This window comes from Rattus rattus, chromosome 6 (genome assembly GCF_011064425.1).
Source record: "Rattus rattus isolate New Zealand chromosome 6, Rrattus_CSIRO_v1, whole genome shotgun sequence".
Lineage (NCBI taxonomy): Eukaryota > Metazoa > Chordata > Mammalia > Rodentia > Muridae > Rattus > Rattus rattus.
Genome location: NC_046159.1, coordinates 59,586,357 through 59,604,921, shown reverse-complemented (window position 1 = coordinate 59,604,921; position 18,565 = coordinate 59,586,357). Strand labels below are relative to the sequence as shown.

The 18,565-nt window shown below is 43.1% G+C and overlaps 1 protein-coding gene across 1 annotated transcript in view; it reads right to left on the bottom strand.

Moving 5' to 3' along the window:
- Positions 1 to 18,565, bottom strand: part of Gmcl1 (germ cell-less 1, spermatogenesis associated) — a 39,683-nt gene that overhangs the window by 12,538 nt on the left and 8,580 nt on the right. Inside the window, exons 3-11 of the mRNA XM_032906159.1 lie at positions 15,775 to 15,871; positions 14,631 to 14,728; positions 11,577 to 11,689; positions 10,996 to 11,061; positions 8,822 to 8,906; positions 5,938 to 6,028; positions 4,848 to 4,985; positions 1,958 to 2,027; positions 607 to 682 (exon numbers count right to left, since the gene is read on the bottom strand). Of these exons, the coding sequence (XP_032762050.1) occupies positions 607 to 682; positions 1,958 to 2,027; positions 4,848 to 4,985; positions 5,938 to 6,028; positions 8,822 to 8,906; positions 10,996 to 11,061; positions 11,577 to 11,689; positions 14,631 to 14,728; positions 15,775 to 15,871 (834 nt within the window). The remainder of the gene's footprint in view (positions 1 to 606; positions 683 to 1,957; positions 2,028 to 4,847; positions 4,986 to 5,937; positions 6,029 to 8,821; positions 8,907 to 10,995; positions 11,062 to 11,576; positions 11,690 to 14,630; positions 14,729 to 15,774; positions 15,872 to 18,565) is intronic.

Here is an 18,565-nt window from a genome sequence, read left to right as displayed (position 1 = left end):
TGACAGGTGGGCTGCACAGGCAATTTAACGGACTTAAAACAATGGAGAGCAAGTTCTCTGCAGACACCAGGGTAAACCGTCCTTCCTTTCCCTACACATCTGCACGCTAGTTCCATGTAAGGAACAACGGCAGTTCTCTGGTGTGGCGAGCATTCCAAGGGGACAGATGACTTTGATTAAGGATAACTGTAAACAGAACCTCATTAGACCATGCAACACCTCCTACACGATATATGTCAGTTTCTCTATCGCAGAAGGACCCACTCAAGCCTCTCATCTGTCTGAGGTCTAAGCAAGGCTGAGGAACTGAGTGCTGCAGCTCTAACCCTGTCTCAGGACACCAAGCGCAGAGAAGATAAACAGGGCCTTCTGAAGCCGTGCCCTTCTATAAGCACAGTCTGGTAGTCAGGAGCTTCGGACTTCTGAGCTCTGTGCTTAAACTACTTTAAAAAGAACACATAGTTACTGATTTTTGAGTTAGCATGTGTACCACAGTGAGCCCACTTTTAAATATATTACTAGGAAAAACTGCAAAAACACAAAAGTAAAGAGTGTGAGAGAATTTCCTCAGCAAGTTCAGACTATACAGACCAGAGCCGGACTTACCTCACCGTCTTTGGCAAGCTTTCTACCACACCTCATGCTATTTCCCTCAAGTTCTTCTTTATTGATTTCTTGAGGCCTAAAATGATAGAAGAGCCATGAGCTTTCACAGAAAACAGGCAACCAGTAATCGATAAAACAAAACAGTTTAAAAGAAAGGGAAAGTCTTTCTACTGGCTAGACACCATTCTCTTACTGGGATTAAGTGGTGTTAGGCCCTGGGTGTAACTCAATGACTCAGAACTCGCCTTGCAAGCACTAGACCCTACATTCACACTCAGCACTGACAAAGGAAAAAGAATATACTAATTAAATCACACCTCAACGTCTCCCCAATTTGACTTCTAGATTACGTTCATGAAGCTCGGTCAAACCAGAAAAGAGAGAAAAAAATTATCTGAGAAATTTTGTCTATCAGAAAAATATAATACTTTAAAAAGTATAACTACTAAATCTATTATTTCTATGAAACACAGTTTGGTGTCACCTCCCCCATCCAAGGGCTAATAGTGTAGCCCAGGCTAGCCTCTAACTTGTACTCTCTGCTGCTCAGCCTCTTACATGCTGGAATCACAGGTCTGCACAAGCAGGGCCAGCTCAGCATCAAGTCTTTGATGTCACTTATCTCAAATGCAGACTGTTTTTCGTGGCATATAATTCTATAAGACCAAAATGTCATAGGAAAAATCCATATAGTTTTTTCTGTTTTCCTTCAGTTGGTATTTTACTTTAACATTTCTAATCATGAGACTGAAGATACGATATAGAATGAGTAATGTAAACGAATTATGAGAATCTTAGACTCTGAGAGCTCAGGTTAATGGAAGCACAGTCCCTGCTACTGGTACACGAGCACAGAGAGACACCGTGCGCTCGAGGGAAGAGTACTACGCCACCACAGCATAAGTGCTACTGGTGCCTCGGTGGGTGCTTGTCTGGGTTTGGTAGGATGTGCTCTTTGCAGGGGAAGGAATACACGCAGCCCAGGCTGACAGGCCCAATTCTGCAGCTGCAGCTTTCTGTTTGCAGGGCTCTGCCTGGAGGTTCATGCTCACAGGCTTGCTGAAAACTTTGCAGTATTTTGCAGCTTTTCCCTCTAGTCCTCTTTTCTACCTGTTTTTTTGGACAGCTATTCCTAAGTGACTCCACAATATAAATATAAGTGACAAGTGATAAATAAAGTGACAAGACAATATAAATATAATTTATAATCAATATGAATGGAAACATTCTCAGCAAGGTTTACTTATTCATTTGGCTTGAGGACTCTGGTAGAGGACTCGGCCTAACACATGCTAGGCCATGGGTTCAATCCCCACATCACCAGACCAGAACTACGATGCAGCACACTCACCCCACTTCACTGTCTTGTTCAGCCCGAAGCATAGCCAACCACTGCTGCTTATACACTGAAGCCAGCCATTCTAAAACAGAAACATTGATTGACAACTAGTTGACAAATTTTATTTCTAAATTTGTATTTAAAACAGCAATTTACAAATGAGGTTGTTTGCTTTATAAACATGTTGTAACGGTGTGACTCTCAGCTCTTTCCAACCATAAAGGCCTTTGAGCTTTCTCTCAGACTTAAAAATGGCCTCCTTTCCAAGAGAGGAGGAAAGCCTATGCTGGCACCTCCGTCTTCTCCTCAGGGCTCACACTGACTTCCATTTGTGGACGTCATTCCTAGAAGTGTTTTCATTTTTGTTTTGCTTCTTTTCCTTGAGACAGGGTTTCTCTGTGTAGCCCTGGCTGACCTTGAACTCACAGACCTGCCTTTTCAGTGTACTGGGAAACTTAATTAACAGATTTTTCATTTATTAAGTTATCTGTCACAATACTCATTCTGGGGAAATACGCCATCTGTCCAGTTGCAAAGACCTCTCCAACAGGAGTGCACAGGCAATGGTGTGGAACAAACAGCTCACTGGTTTTGGACTTTACCCAGTGGAAGGGTGACTGTGTGTCACTTATCAGCATCTTCATGAAACCTAAGACCAGGAGCTGAGAAGGTGGGAGAGATTCCAAAGACCAGAGGAGAAGGGGTGGGGGGCTGAAGAGACAGGACTGTGCAAAGGGAATGTGTGCGCATGGCAGGTGAGAGAACGGCACAATGTACCACACAGCAGACCGCTGGTGCTGAGCAAGTCTCCTGAACAAGGTCACTGCATTTCTATGGCTGCAAAGGTAAATGTTCCAGGGCTGAGGTCAAACAATGAGAGCAGGTATATATATATATTATATATATATATGTGTGTGTGTGTGTGTGTGTGTGTGTGTGTGTGTGTGTGTGTGTGTGTGTGTGTGTATATAAAACTGACTGGGGAAGGAGGAGGATGAGTCAGACATCCAAATCCCATGATATGGAGGAAGGATTAAGGGTCAGACACAAGCAGTACTGTAAAGGACACTGAGGGCTCACACTGGGACAGTCTTCACCTCCGGGTCTAGGTCAGCAGAGAAAGGTATGGTTCTTTTAGAGTGTGCCTTTCTGTACAGTTAAATAAATGCACAGGTGAGACAGAAGACTGAGATTTTGTTGACTCTGACTCCAGAAGAAAAAAAATCCCTCACCAAACCAACCAAACAAAAAAGAAAAAACCAAACCCAGGTTAGAGAGGCATGGTGCTAAGACGGGACACAGGCGGAGGAGTACGGGAAGATGAGGAGTGAGACATCTGATGAGATGACCTAGGACAGATCTAATTTCATGAAATAATGAACCTCAATGTGCCTAAAATTAAGACTGCCCTCTCCTGCCACCCGGCTGAGGATGGCACTCAAGAGCTTGCCTGTGACGTACACCTTATCTCCAGGTTCCTGCGGAGAGCATAGACCAGCCTATGTCTGTAAGGTGAGCCATGGAGCACTCTCTGCCTCCTCACAGAGGGTGACACTTAATTTTAATTTATACTTTGCTTTTTAAGCTGAAATTTTTGAACACACAGAAAACTGTCTATATTTATATGATATAATAAAATTTGTTTCAAGTCTACTCATGTTACATCATTTCAAATCATGAAGAAAAAAGCAAGCCCTGAAATCTAGCCAGAATATAAAGGTTTTTTTATACCAAATAAAATTCTTTAGACTCCAGATGTTAATATAATTTTGTCTTCCAGAGACCCAAAACTTGTCCACTTGTACCAGACACACCTAAAGTACATAACAGACTGTTTTTTTCCAAACTTTAAATCTTAAAGACAGGGCTGAGGAGGTGACTCTGTGTAAGAGCTCTAGCTGCTCTTCAGAGGCCCCAGGTTTGGTTGGTTCCCTGCCCACATCAGACAGCTCATCACCACACATCTGTAACTTCAGTTCTAGAGAATCCAATGCCCATGAACTTGCAGCATCTGCACTCAAATGCACACAGACACCTACTATACATAATTAAAATAAATCTTTAGGGAGCTTTAACGAAAGTTGATTGGAAGGACACACATCCTTTGGCATCTAATTTATATAATATCTGACAACACTGGTGTTTACTACACACTAAAACTAGTATAAGCTTGTTGCATCTTGCTTGCTTGCTTTTTCGTGCACTTTGCATCAAACCCAGGGTCTTGAACATGCTAGGCAAATGTACTAATGAGCTTATAGACTACTATATGCAACTTGTCACAAATACAACAGATTTATAAAACTAATTAATACTTGTTCAAGAAATTTGAATAATATTGATTACATGTATTTGATCAAATATGTTTAAGAATTCAGAATAGGAAAAAACAGAAACTAAGCAAATTTAAGGAAAACTAACAGAAAAAGCATCTGTAATTTTTAAAAACAACAAAACTATTTGTCAGGCTGCTATCCGAAACAGCTCACTGGTTAACCTACCTGAAAATACCCAGAGCTAAGTGTGTTGTCGCCTACCCTGATGGCACTTGGAGGAGAAGTAGGCGATCAAATGCTTCAAGCTGGGGCTGACTAGAGCTTACTGCAGGGGCTAGTATGCAGCTTGATTCATACAGAAAACAAAAATGAACACCCCGTTGCAAAATGCTTCTTAGCCACTTCGGTATCGTGGCAGGTACTTGAATACTGAAATATGGTAAAGGAGACCAGTGTGCGACGTGGCCCAGATGATGATTCACGTCTCATCCTCTGGGCAGAGATACATACCTTACGGGATCAAAGATGGCTTCCTGGCTTCTTCACTGTTCTTCCCTATGCAAGTATGAAATGCTACAATCAGAAAAACATGGCTTCAAATCACAAAGCACATCAGGTTTTCTTACCTGAAGGTACCAGAGAGTCCTGCTCAATGATCCTTGCAGAAGCCAGATCACTGATAATGTACTGTAGCCTTAAATGTCTGAACACGGGCGCAAATGGTTTTCCCTGCTCAGTTTCAAGGAAAGTCGTCCCTTCAAAGTCTATTAAGAAAGTTTTAATTAAACAGCATTCTTGTCACATGTGCTGTTTTACTAAATGCTTCTATGGACAGTCATAGACACAGAGTCTTCTAGAATCTAAGTAAGCCATTTCCAAGGATTTCAACAGTCTTAGAATAAATGTAAAATCTGAGGAAACTTAGAGGAACTTTGATAAATCCTCAAATGAATTTTGGTACTTATTAGGTCCTTAGGTTGGAACTTCAGCTGTCCTTTTATTTTTGTGGTTGCTCTTACAGACAGCATGGTAGGAGAGGTGCACTTGAGGAAGTGACTTGTATGAGACTCTGTCTCTAGAATCCCTTCCCAAGGAACCCAGAAGGCCATCTCAGGGTTTTCACATGATGACCAGGACAGGGACAGCTACTCAGCCTTCTAACTTACATCAGTGATGGACACTACATGTAAATTTTGAGTTGCCTGATGTGGGTGCTGGGAACTGAACTTACTTCCTCTGCAAGAGCAGCACACACTCCTAACCCTACTCCTACTGAGCCATGTCTCCAGCCCCTGGAAAGGCTGCTTACACACCATGCAGTGCACGTCACATATGACCCCTCCATCTCCTTTCTAGTTAGTGATGCACAGAAGCTGTCTGCAGACCCTATCAAGAGTCACTGGCTGAGAGATGGGGCTTAGCTTATCAGAGGATATCTAATCTGGGCAAACAAGTATAAATCCCAAGATGAACTTGTGAGCAAACAGAACAGCAGTTCTGGAGTTAGAATACGGTAACAGGCCAGGAGTGTTTCCTTCTCCTGCACTGACTTTCCTGCTGTAAAAGGCTAAAGTAGGAAATTGCTCAGCTGTTTTTCAGCTCTAAAATCAGGCCAAGGCCTGACTGTAAGAAACATCATTAAAAGAAGGTGTGTGTGTTTGGGGTGGGGTGGGGTGGGGGATGGGGAGAATTCTCATTAAGAACATTTCAATGTACCTTTTTTCCACTTTGAAAACCAGACATCTGTTTCTGTCAAAAGCTGCTTTAAAGACCCATTCCAGGAAGGCACCAGCTGAAGGAACATCCACTAGTTAAAAAAAATAACAAAAAGATTATAAGACTTCATTGCTTTATAGTCATATTTTCAAATGTTTAAAAGTAACCTTTTTTTGAGATGGGGTCTCATGTAGCCAGGCTGGCCTTGAACTTAGTATGTAGCTGAGGACAAAGTTGATTAACCTGTGGAGTGTAGGACTACAGGCCTATGACACCATAGTCAGCTTTTAAGTCAGTGATTCTCAACCTGTGGGTCATGACCCCTTTGGCAAACCTCTATCTCCAAAGATTATAATCTCCAAACATTTAATTCTTAACACTAACAAAATTACAGTTATAAAGCAGCAATAAAAATAACTTTATGGGGTTGGGGATTTAGCTCAGTGGTAGAGCGCTTGCCTAGGAAGCGCAAGGCCCTGGGTTCGGTCCCCAGCTCCGAAAAAAAGAACCAAAAAAAAAAAAAAAAAAAAATAACTTTATGGTTGGGAGTCACCGCAATATGAGGAACTGTATAAAAGGGTCACAGCATTAGGGAGATTGAGAACCACTGGTTTAACTGGTGCTGGGAACTGAACCCAACCAAGGCTTTGTACATGCCAGGAAAACACTCTACCAACTGTGCTCGATGTCTAGCCTAATAGCTAAAATCTCCATTTTGGTTCAAATCCCAGCAGCCACATGGTGACCCGCAACCATCTACAATGGGATCAGACACTTCTGGTGTGTCTGAAGAGAGCGACAGTGTACTCACATACATGTAATAAATAAATCTTTAAAAAAAAAAATCTCCATTTTGCAAACTGCCAGAAAGTGTAACTATTTTAAAAAATTATTTAACTTTATTTTATGTGCATTGGTATGAAGATGTCAGATCCCTTGGAACTGGAGTTACAGACAGTTGTGAGCTGCCATGTGGGTGCTGAGAATTACCTGGGTCCTTTGGAAGTGCAGACAGCACTCTTAACCACTGAGCCATCACTCCAGACCCAAAAGTATATTAAAGCTTTTAGATCATCATGGCAGGAAATAGAGCCATAAAAACTCCTGTGCATATTAACTGTTGCTAATACACCTTAGTGAATCAAACAGCTAGAGTTTTAACATATATAACACACTGGTACTTCTTTACTAACATATTTTTTTTAAAAGATTTACTTATTTTATTTATGAGTATGGACACACCAGAAGAGGGCATCAGATCTCATTACAGATGGTTGTGAGCCACCATGTGGTTGCTGGGAATTGAACTCAAGACGTCTGGAAGAGCAGTCAGTGCTCTTAACCACTGAGCCATCTCTCCAGACCATCATATTTTAATCACTAACAAATCAATCACACTAAATACAACACAAGACTGTAAGACTGCAGGAGTAAGAGTGGGCACAGGAATTTCTGACTCTGTTGTTGAGACAGCACGCACGCTGTGAAGAGCATGGATATTCAATCCTCCAGCTCTCATGTAGGAGCTGAACACATCATCTAATTTCTCTGGGTTTTACTTTCTTCATTGGCAACCAAAGTGTTATGGAGTGTTTCCCTTGCAGTACACATCCTTCAGTGGCCTGAGTGTTTATTAGTACTGTGTTGGCAGAGTGACCACCATCCAAGGTCAGCACTGGGACAGAAATCCAGTCCCATCTTGATCACCCAAATGCTATGATGGAAGTTTCTCACTGCAGGTTTCACAACTGCATGAAGTGCACACATTTCCCACAGGGACAACAGAAGATGGATGACACACAATGGGGCAAGGGCAGTGGCCTTTTCCTCAAGTACACACAAGTAGTGATGCCAACCCTTACCAACAGTCAAGAGTAATAGCTCATGTCTTTCCCACTGTGAAACAAAACTGGATCTGAATCCGCCAAGGATGAAAAAAGCTGGGCTTGGTGCTCATTTGTGTAATCACGGCACACAGATGGCTGAAGCAGAAGGATTAGTGCAGGTATGGGATGCAGAACGAGGCCCTGCCTCCAGAAAACAAACAAAACAAAAGCAAGCACTGTGGTGGTCTGAAAGAGAACGGCCCCAGTATGCTCATTTATTTGAATTCTTGGTCCTCAGTGGGTGGAACTGTTTGAGAAGAATTAGGAGGTGTGTCCTTTTGAGGGGTGAGATTTGAGTTTTTAAAAGCCTAGGAGGGGTTCAATCTCTTTCTCTCTCTGCCTTCATCTTGCTGAAATGATATGATCTCTCAGTTACTGTTCCCGGGCCAGGCCTACTACAGCTCCTGTGCCAGGCTACTTGCCACCAAGCTCACTGCCATGATAATAGACTGACCCTCTGAAACCATATACAAGCCCTCAATTCAATGCTTTCTTTTGTAAGCTGCCTTGGTCATGGTGTCTCTTCACAACAATAGAACAGTAACTAAGGCAATCATGAATCTTTAAATCCAAATAAAGACTTAGGTTTGAGCACACATATTTCCTGGCTTGAGATGGGCTGGTGGAATGACTTAGGATTTTCAATTCTGTGATGGTGGAGAAATGTACCAGGAACCACTTGCTTTCAGTTCAGGACACAACTGAACAAATTACTGGAGTCACATGTCATTTACTGATGTAAATGTCCTAGGTTAGGTGATGGGGCCACTATAGCCTACACACGCATTCTGAGCACATTCAAGGAGGGAGAAGCTGAGCTGTGCTGTTCAGTAGGTCAGGTATATTCAGTTTATGATGGATTTACACAGATTCAAGCCCAGTGTAAGCCAAGCAGCATGTGTAGCTCCTCTGCCTTACTGAGCACCCAGAAGCAGTATTTCCAGCTGTTCACCACAGAAGCGATCTGAAGTAATATTTTTATATTCTTTCATCAGTACCTTTTTCAGAGCTGTATATACATCCATTTCCACTTGCATCACAAATAAGTTAGATGAACCAATGAGCTGCCTCATGACGTTTATACTGTAAAAAACAAACAGAGAGGGTTGAAGGACTCTGCTGAACTAACAGATTTAAAGCTTTATGTGTGTGTGTGTCTGTGTCTGTGAGAGACAGAGGGAGGAGGCAGATGCAGGATGTGGCGCTCTCCCTTCACCACAGGTCTGTTCACTATAACATCTGCATTTTCAAAGCAATCTTTTCTTTTCCTGAAGCAGGACATGTCTTTACAGACCAGGCTGTCCTCAAGCTTGCCATCCCCCAGTCTCAGCTCTCTCAGGGTAAAGATCATCAGCATATCCCACATACTATTCAAAATAACCTTTAACATCTGTGCTTAAAGAACCTTTAGTCAGAAATTACATTTTAAGCCGGGCACGGTAGCCCTGCCTATAACCCCTGTGGAGGCCAGTATGGATCTCTGAGTTCCAGGCCAACCTGACCAATGCAGTGAGTTCAGGGCAGCCAGGGCTACAGGAGACCTTGTCTCAAAAAACAAACAACAATTTTACTATCTTAGAGTAAGATGAGGAAGCTGGCAGTAGTTCAAATTCAGAATGGAAATGTGGCCACTGGTTGCTCACTCTATTTCTGTTTCTTTCCTTCCCTGTCCTCCATTCAGGTTTCTAAGACAACGTCTCTATGACAGCCTTTTTGAAAAAGTTCAGTGAGATCTCTAACATCTCTCTCTCCCCTCTTGGAAGCCATGACACACTAGACCTTTGATATATCCATTTTCATCAAAACACCTTTAGTCCCAGCACTCCAGAGGCAGAGCTAGGTGGATCTCTGTGAGTTCAAGGCCAGCCTGGTCTACACAGTGAGCTACAGGGCAGCTAGGCTATACAGACAGACCTTGTTTCAAAACACCCCCCCCCAAAAAAAAAAACCCTAACTAGGAACCACCTCACACACATGCCGTTTATGCCCTGGAGCCTTCAAAACATTTCCATGCAGCATTCTCTAGGTCTGTCATGGATGTCTTGGTCTCACAGATGCAGGAAAGCTGACGGTGGCAAACACAGCGCAATTACACTGCCTCATCCACAGCCCTCAGCTGCACATCATCAACACTCCAGGACATCCAAAGGGAAGGAAGGAAGGCAGAGTGAATGATAAATGCATGTAGGTCAAAGGCCAAGCTAATCATGAGTATGACTTCAATCAGGGTGTGTGTGAGAGAGATGGGGCGGGGAGGGAGAGAGGGAGAGAAAAACACACGTCATGGCATGTGTGGACGTCATAGGATTGTTCTCTCCTGCTACCTTGTGGATCTTGGAATAGAATTCAGGTCGACAGGCATTTTGTGTAAGTGCCTCTACCCTCTGAGCCATCTATTGTCCCATAAACATTTAAAAATAGGGTCTGAGAGGTAACCTAGTGGTTAAGAGTGCTTACTGCTTCCCAGTACCCACATGGCAGCTCACAATCATCTATAACGTTAGTTCTAGGATCCTACACCCTCTTCTGCTCTCTAAGAACTCCTGAACACACTAATACACAGATATACATACAGACAAACACACACTACAATGAATCTTTTAAAAAATTTTTTTTCCTGAAACACATTTTGATTTTTTTTAAACACCATGTTCTATGATAGATAAGGTTTTCAAACTATCTATCCCCTTTGAAGCTCTAAGTTTGCAGATGTAAAGTAGCACTTAGAAGTCTTCACAGGCTTAGAGAAGTTGTATGCTTCTATTTCTATTACAATTGTTAAAACAATACATGTATATTTTATCATTTACAACAAAGAGATAAATGCAGAGCTTACTAAGTTTGTGTGTAAGTCAGGGTGCCTTTCATTAAATAGTTTGCTTTTTCTTCTTTCTTTCTTTTCTTTTTTTTGAGACACTCACCATGTACTCCTGGCTGTCCTGGAACTCACTCTGTCATCCAGACCAGTCTTGCACTAACAAAGATCCATCTGCCTCTGCCTTCCAAGCCCCAGGTTTAAAAGTGTGCACACCAGGCCTGCTTCTCACAATATTATTTGTATTAAAACAAAACAAAACAAAACAAAACAAAACAAAAAACCTGGAATACCTGAGCAAACAAAAAGTGTCCCTTTAGGGTGATTTGCTGTGAAGTTACTTAAGAGTGCAAATACCTGAGTTCTTTGAAAAGCTCCACACTCTGGTGAGTCATGAGGTTGTTCAGCAGCCACTCGAGGCACCTGGGGTTAAAGCAGGGTTAGGGGTGTCTGAAACTGGTCACTCACCGAGGTCTTACTTATAATTTAGTGAAAAGAGTATTAGTCATGCTAGGCCATGCTCAAAGTCTACCTTAGTGACCTGAAGCTTAGTATTGTTTCTGTCAGGAGTTACTTACAGGAAATTCCCTAACGTTAGTTTCATTTCTCATTAAGAAAACTTCATGTCTGTGTTAAATATTTTTAGGATGTCACCTTCCATACTCTCTGAAAATGAGTTCCGCAGCTCTGGACAAGAGTCTGTGGTGCCCACTCTGTCAGCAGTGGCCAGTAGTATAGGCATGTTTCAGGCCCACCGTATGCTAACAAGGGCAACTCTGAGCAAGTTAATGCTTGTCCAGAAGAAGAGCAAGGCTTTTAAGTAACGAAGTCTAAACTCGATTCTTCCCCTAACTAATTCTTTATTACACTCTCCTAAGACTCCAAAACAAACCAACCCCCGGAAGTGGGCTAGGAGAGAAAGAGGAAAGGTGGCTCACTTTTTCTTTACAGAGTCTAGTCCATAGGTCCCTGCCGATGTGTAATAGCCACACACAGTTCTCACAGAGATGGTCTCCTTCATGGTCTCACCACACTGCTGTATCAAACCATCCTGTAAACATAAACAAGCACCGGAAAGGCCATTCGCCTGGGGAGTCAGCTCTCTTATGTCATGCTTTCAAATACTAAGATGCAAAACCAAATCAAAGTAGCAAGGAAGGAAGGAAGGAAGGAAGGAAGGAAGGAAGGAAGGAAGGAAGGAAGGAAGGCAGGCAGGCAGGCAGGCAGGCAGGCAGGCAGGCAGGCAGGCAGGCAGGCAGGCAGGCTGGCTCATTAACTGCAGCTAGTCTAAGTTTTTTTTCTGGGTTCAATAAAAATGTTGAGAAAAGAATCCAGCAAGTAGCCCACGGACCATCTGGAGCTGAGAGTGAACTGGGCAGGGGAGGCACCAAGGGGAGATGCTGCGAGTCTCATATTCTGTTTTCCACTCTGGACTTTTACCAATTTCTTCAACAGCACTTGTCTTTCCTGTTCTTACTGGACTAAGAATTCTTTACACAGTCATCTGATCAAGTGATGAGGCAAAGGAATACTATGGATGCATGAACAGTGCTCAGTAAGGGTTAAAGCACCACAAGTACCCCACATATGCCTCTGAACAGGTATGAGTTTTAAATAACATTAAAATTTTAATCTAATGCCCTTCTCCCCTCCCCTCTTGGCAGGCAAGAGAGCTGGCCCCAGGGTCATGAGAGTAGAAGGACGGGAGAACTGGCCTTGTCCCTCGTTTTTGGGACAGCGGGCCCTGCACCTCCTCTGGGAGGGATGGTAGAGTTGGCCCTGATTGCATGGGTGAGTAGGACCTGAGAGCATGAGAGCTGGCTCTGGCCCTTGCTGCAGTGTTGGATGGGCTAGCCAGAGCAGTGTGGATGTGGGACAACAGATCTCCATGACATAGGATATCCAAGAGGAGTCTCAATGAGGATCCAGTATTGAGAGTGTAGCAGAAGACAAGAGGCACTGAGGCAGACAGCAGACCACTGACTCACTGAAAAGAACATCTGCAAGTAAAGCTGTGTGGACAAAAGGGTGTACCATGGGTCACACTGTGGCATACTGTGGCTTCCACAATGAGATTTTTTTCGTTTGTGGGGAAGGCTGCAAGGGTTTAAGGTAGGTACCGGGGAACAGGGAGATGAGTGGGATTAGGTACATGATGTGAAATTCACAAAGAACCAATAAAAAGTTTTAAAAAATTTAATCTAAAATATGAATATAGGTTTCAAATAAACCAGCTTCTATCTACAGAAAGAACACTGTCACTTTTTCACTCAAGTTTCTGAAATTATCATGCAACTATATTATTAAATTAGAATTAGTAAGTTATAAAAATAAGGCAGAATGCAGGTTTAGAACAAAACCAAAAGGACCAAAGTTAGAAAATAAAGGTATGCAAAGTAAGTATTATAAAGATAAAAATATTTGAAAACATAACTCAGCCAGGATAATCAACAAGCTATAACTAGCACCTTAGATTTAGACAGATCAGCACATCAGACCACATGAGCGTCAACTAAGCCATAGTACTGACTTGGTGGTTTATAAACCTACCTCACTTCTAGACCCTTCTCTTCCTACACCTCACCCTCACTGCCCCGGCTGTGACCCCATCTGCCTCTCTGTGGTTATTCCTGCTACCTTCATCTAGGTGGCGTCTGGACAGCCGCAGTGCACTTGTACCTCTAACAGACTTCTTTTCTTCACTGTTGTACGTGAAACAGTCTTCCACTGTTCTGGTGTGAATCAAACCCACAGCCCTGCACATGCAGGTGAGCATTCCACAACAGAGCTGCACCCCTCAGCCCCCTAAATTAGAGACTGTCTTTCCCTGATTAAAATCTTCTGAAGGTGCTCACAGGTAAAGTTAAACTTTATAATGTACAGAGAAGCCTTCATTTGCTGATTTTGGCCTCTTTCTTTGTAACCTTTTTTACTTTTGTTTTGTTTCTTGAGATAGGATTTTACCATGTAACTCTGGCTGGCCTGTACGTCACCAGGCTGATCTTGACCTTAGAGATTTGCCTGCTTCTGCTTCCTGAGTGCTGCTGGTATTAAAACATGCACTACCACACCTGGATTTTTTAAATGTTTATTTGTTTATGTTGTACAACATCATAGCATGCTTGTATTGACCAAAGGACAACCTGGAGGAGTCAGTTCTCTCCTCTGACTGTGTGTGTCCTGAGGATGAAACTCAAATTGTCAGTCTTGATGGCCAGCACCTTTATAGGCTCAGTCACCTTGCCAGTCCTCCAATTCAATTTACATTAATAGTATAAACTTAGTCTCCCTCACTTCTCTGTCTTCTATCCTGTTCCTGGTCAGAAATGCTATTTTGCACCTTTTCACACAGTTCAAGGTAAGCATACTTCAAACTCCATCTGATAATAGAGTGAGGACGCGGGGTTGAACTGGCCCTTCCTGTCTTCCCAAGTTTATTAGGGCCCCACATGGGATTGATGCTGTACTCTTAGCACTGGGTACCTGTCTGCACCTTTGGTTTTACTTATCTCCGTCCACTGTGAGCTCCCTGGAGGCACGCACAGATCATCCACGCTTAGGGACTACATCTTCGTCCTCTTTGGCTCTTATGCCAAGTCTTACATATGGCACAATGTGCTCAGCATACAGTTACTGAAGGATGCACATCGTTTACATGGGATGACATCATAATTAGGAAGCTTAAAATAACCAACGATTTCTTTTTCAATGAACTGTGATCATATACCATCTACTTAGCAGTGATGCCACCAATGGACAGAACTCTGCGGAGGAATGTGTGCGGGCAAGCGAACACTCCCAAGTGTCAGCACAGGGTTCAAAGCCTCTCAATCTAAACAACAGCTTTTGGTCAAGCATTTTCAACAATTTCTAACAAATGGCACGTCTATACATTTTGTTTAAAGGTCCCAGAAGCGGAATGTCACTTCTGTTTTGGAGGTGTGCACGGATGCCCCAGGCACCACGACACTGCTGAGTGGTGGCATACTTACCAACTGCAGCATGCAAGCTGCTGCCAAAATGGCGACAACCCTGCTGGGCTTTATTAAGACGTCATCTCGATACAGTGATCCAAATGCAACCTGCAGTGCTGAAAGCAAAAGTGCACACAGAGTGAAATGCTGCCTGCAGAAGCAAGGACATTAGTCTGCCCCTGGAGAAGCATCAGGAACTAACATGGCAGCCATGGTTACTGATGGTATTGATACATAACAGTGCTTGCTGGAAAGGATTCTGCCAACTCCAGCCACATTTTCTCTGTCTAATCTTGACAGAGTCAGGGGTTAGAATTAAGGCATCCTGGAACACAGCTGCGTCAGAACTGCTGAGTACATCGACTCTAAGTATAGGTGCATAGCCCATCACTCTATGATGATAGTTCTTTAGGAGTGGGTAAGGCTCTCACTATGTAGATCAGGCAGGTCTCCAATTCACAGCATCCTCTTGTCTCAGCCTCCTCAGGGCCAGAATAACAGACCTGTGTCCCCACGCCACTAAGGTGTGTGTTTAACTTCTGACCACCTCTGTGCCCGCTCACACCCCGGTCCTCACATCTAAGACCTTTCCTCCTCCAATGCCACTCTAATTGATATTCTTCAGTTTGCTTTGTAAACACCTCAAGCTTCTTTGCCTCTGGAGCAAGCCTTGGGTTTCTCCACTTGGCACGTCAAAGGAGATGAGCAGCAGGAATAGGGAGGAACGGGAGAGGAGAGTCTGTCTGCACGGAGGCTTACTGAGCTGTCCCTTACCCTTTCCTCGTCTACTTTTATTTTGTGGTGTTAGAGAGCAAGCCTTAAACAGGGCAGGAAAGCACTCTTAGCATTTGGCTGTGTCTGGGGCCCTCACTGCAGCCTTTATAAAAAGCAGTCATGCTTTCTGTGCTCTCCCACCTCCTTCATATCCCAGGCTGACACACTCACAAAGACACAGGAGCAGACTGACTGAACTCCGAGGACTAAATGGAGACAGGAGACACAACAGATAAACTAAGGAAAAAATTAATATGAAATACTCACCTTCTAGTATATCACACAACCTTTCCCCTGGCCTATAAGGCTAGAATATTTATTTTTTATCAAAAGAACAATAAGGTTATGCTTTTACGATTTTTATAAGTAGTAATTATGGAGGTCATACCTTCTATATCAATGTTCTGGTCAGGAATCTCCAGTTCAATAATATTCATGCTGGATTCTTTCCAAGAACCACTGAACATACTAGAAAAGTAGCCAGACTGGAAAAAAAAAGTCAATGATTAGCCAGCACTTTGTCTTTTTTCCTATTTTTAACTCCAAGCATCTACTTTATCAAAACAAATCTAACATATCATTTCAAGAGAAAAAGACCTTCAAAACCTGTACAACAAGAAGTTAAATAAGGCCATTATGAGGTAGAGTGAACTAAGTGTTCAATGTGATAGATATTATTGCAAAACTAAAGCAGGGTCTTCCACTACTCTCAGAATCCAGACTCCACATCACTATGAAGCTGGGCAGCCTCTCAGCAGGCAGAGCAGTCCCTGAGGTACACAAGCACGACAGCATGCACATGGACTGCTTCTGTACTCAGGAGAGTCACGGTCAAGCCCTCCTCAAGCCACCGACTCTTTCCTGTGGCCTCAGTAGCAAGGAAGGGCCCAGAGAACTCTCATACTGAACCTAAAAGGGGTACTCCAAAGAAATCTGAGACCCACAGTTTAACTGTATGTGCCCACAAAGGATTCTGAATCCCAGCACGATAGAAATCTCTTGCTCCCTGCCAGAGTCATTCCTTGAATCAGCACTGCAGTACTTTAGGACGCATCACGTATTAGCTAATTAAAAGTTTCATTTCATATCACAAACATATAATTAAAATAGGATAACAGCCCTCAGTATTTATGCTCATCTGTTTGCTCTATGGCTCCAAGATACAGTCAACTGTTAGCTTAAATTTTACTTTTAATGACGGTTTTTAAATGCTTTAACCTTCTTTCTTTCCCATCACCCACCAGAGGTAGTGGGAAAGAAAGGTTACAGGGGAAGTGCACCTGTTTAGAAAGGTGCTTTGTAGCAAATCTCATCCACATTGTCTGAAAATTAGCAGTTCAGTTCACAGTCAGCAGCAGCATCTCAATCCAACCCAAACACTTCATGGATACACCAGTAGTCTGGCTCAGTAGCGTCGGGCTAGCAGCAGCAGTGACACAACCTAACAGAGACAGCCAGGTCTCAGCAAATTGGCACGAGTCGGCTGGAGGAATCTGGACCACCAGGGACAGCAGGAGAGGCTCTCAGCTGTGCCTCTCTCAACAAACTGAGGATCACTGAACACCAAGACCAGAGCAGCTGCAGAGCTGGATCCACCAGCCGGCACCGCGCCATCGACTGCGTCTTCATACTCCCTTCAAACATCGCATGCCCTCCATAGGCCTCATGGACTGCGTCTTCATACTCCCTCCAAACATTGCATGCCCTCCATAGGTCTCGTCTACTGTGTCTTCATACTCCCTCCAAACATCGCATGCCCTCCATAGGCCTCATGGACTGCGTCTTCATACTCCCTCCAAACATCGCATGCCCTCCATAGGTCTTGCCTCGGCATCTGAGTCTGAGCAAACCTCCACGTGCACCTGTCTCAGCTGACATCACTCTGCCAATCAGCCTGCTCCACCGACGCGTCAAAAAGCTGCCGTACACCACCACAGTTTTTTGGTATATTTTCTCTCCATGGAGTACCAACAAATGCAGCTCAACAACGTATGAAGGCAATACATGTGTGTCATTAGCAAAGAATCTTTTATCATGAAGCCTTTTACATGCTTGCTTTAGTGAGACATCTTGTTGCCTGTGTTTACTTCATCAAAACATTCCTTCACGAGTGCCTTAGCCTTTTACCTGTGTCTGGTTTTAGTAAAACATTCTTTTACTTGTGTTTGTTTCAGGAAAATACTTTTTTACATGTTTCCCCCCAAGCAACACCATAACACAACTGACTTTACAAAGAACCCTTAAGTTTTTACTTCAGTCAACACTAAGTCAGATGCTCAAGGACCTCAGCTCTGCTCTGACTGTGCATGGGCTCACACACTCCAGTCTCCTGTAGGTCACTGGTAGTGCCTACCACGTAGATGCTGTGTAACTGCCACATTCTGGCTGAGCAGATGACAAAAGCCCTACATGGTCAGAACAGATACAACTCTCTTTTTTTTCAAATATTTGTAACACAGAGTTGTTACATCTCAAGTTGTGGAACTGCAGATACAGGGGGTCAGCTGTTCATGGCCCACAGCTAGGATGCAGACAATGGTTCTGTCTGAAGGTACTGTCATGGATTGTGAGACTTTGATAATAATCAACCAGGTTTCACAGAAGACATTTCTTCTTAAGTTAGTAAGAGGTTGTGCTTTTTCTTTTAGGGGTTCAAAAGACAGCTATAGTTGGTGTTGGTATTCTGATGTACACCTTGGATTACATAATCTTTGGGATTTTTTTTTAAAGGATTTCATCTTTTTTAGGACTAAATTCTTCGAATAAATTTGTTCAAAGATAAACTTTTAAAAGTTTTGATTAAAATGTGGGAGGAGGGGCTGGAGAGATGGTTCGGCAGTTACAAGAACTTGCTGCCCTTTTTGAGGACTGGAGTCGGTTCCCTGCATTGACCCAGGCAACTCACAACTACCTCAAAATCCAGCCTCGGGAGATCTGACGCCCTCCACAGGCACTGTTCTCAATTGAATAAACCCACACACAGATTTACATATAAACACATCAATTTTAAATAGTGAAAATAAAAATAAGTCAAAAAATCTAATTAAGTGTGAAAGGAAAAATACTTTTTAAACATCTCTGGAACAATTTAGCTCGATTGTCTTTGCTCCCATTATTCTCTGACAATGAGGGAAGCACTAACTCCATAGGTAAGAGCCATGAGGTCTAGCACAGTGAAT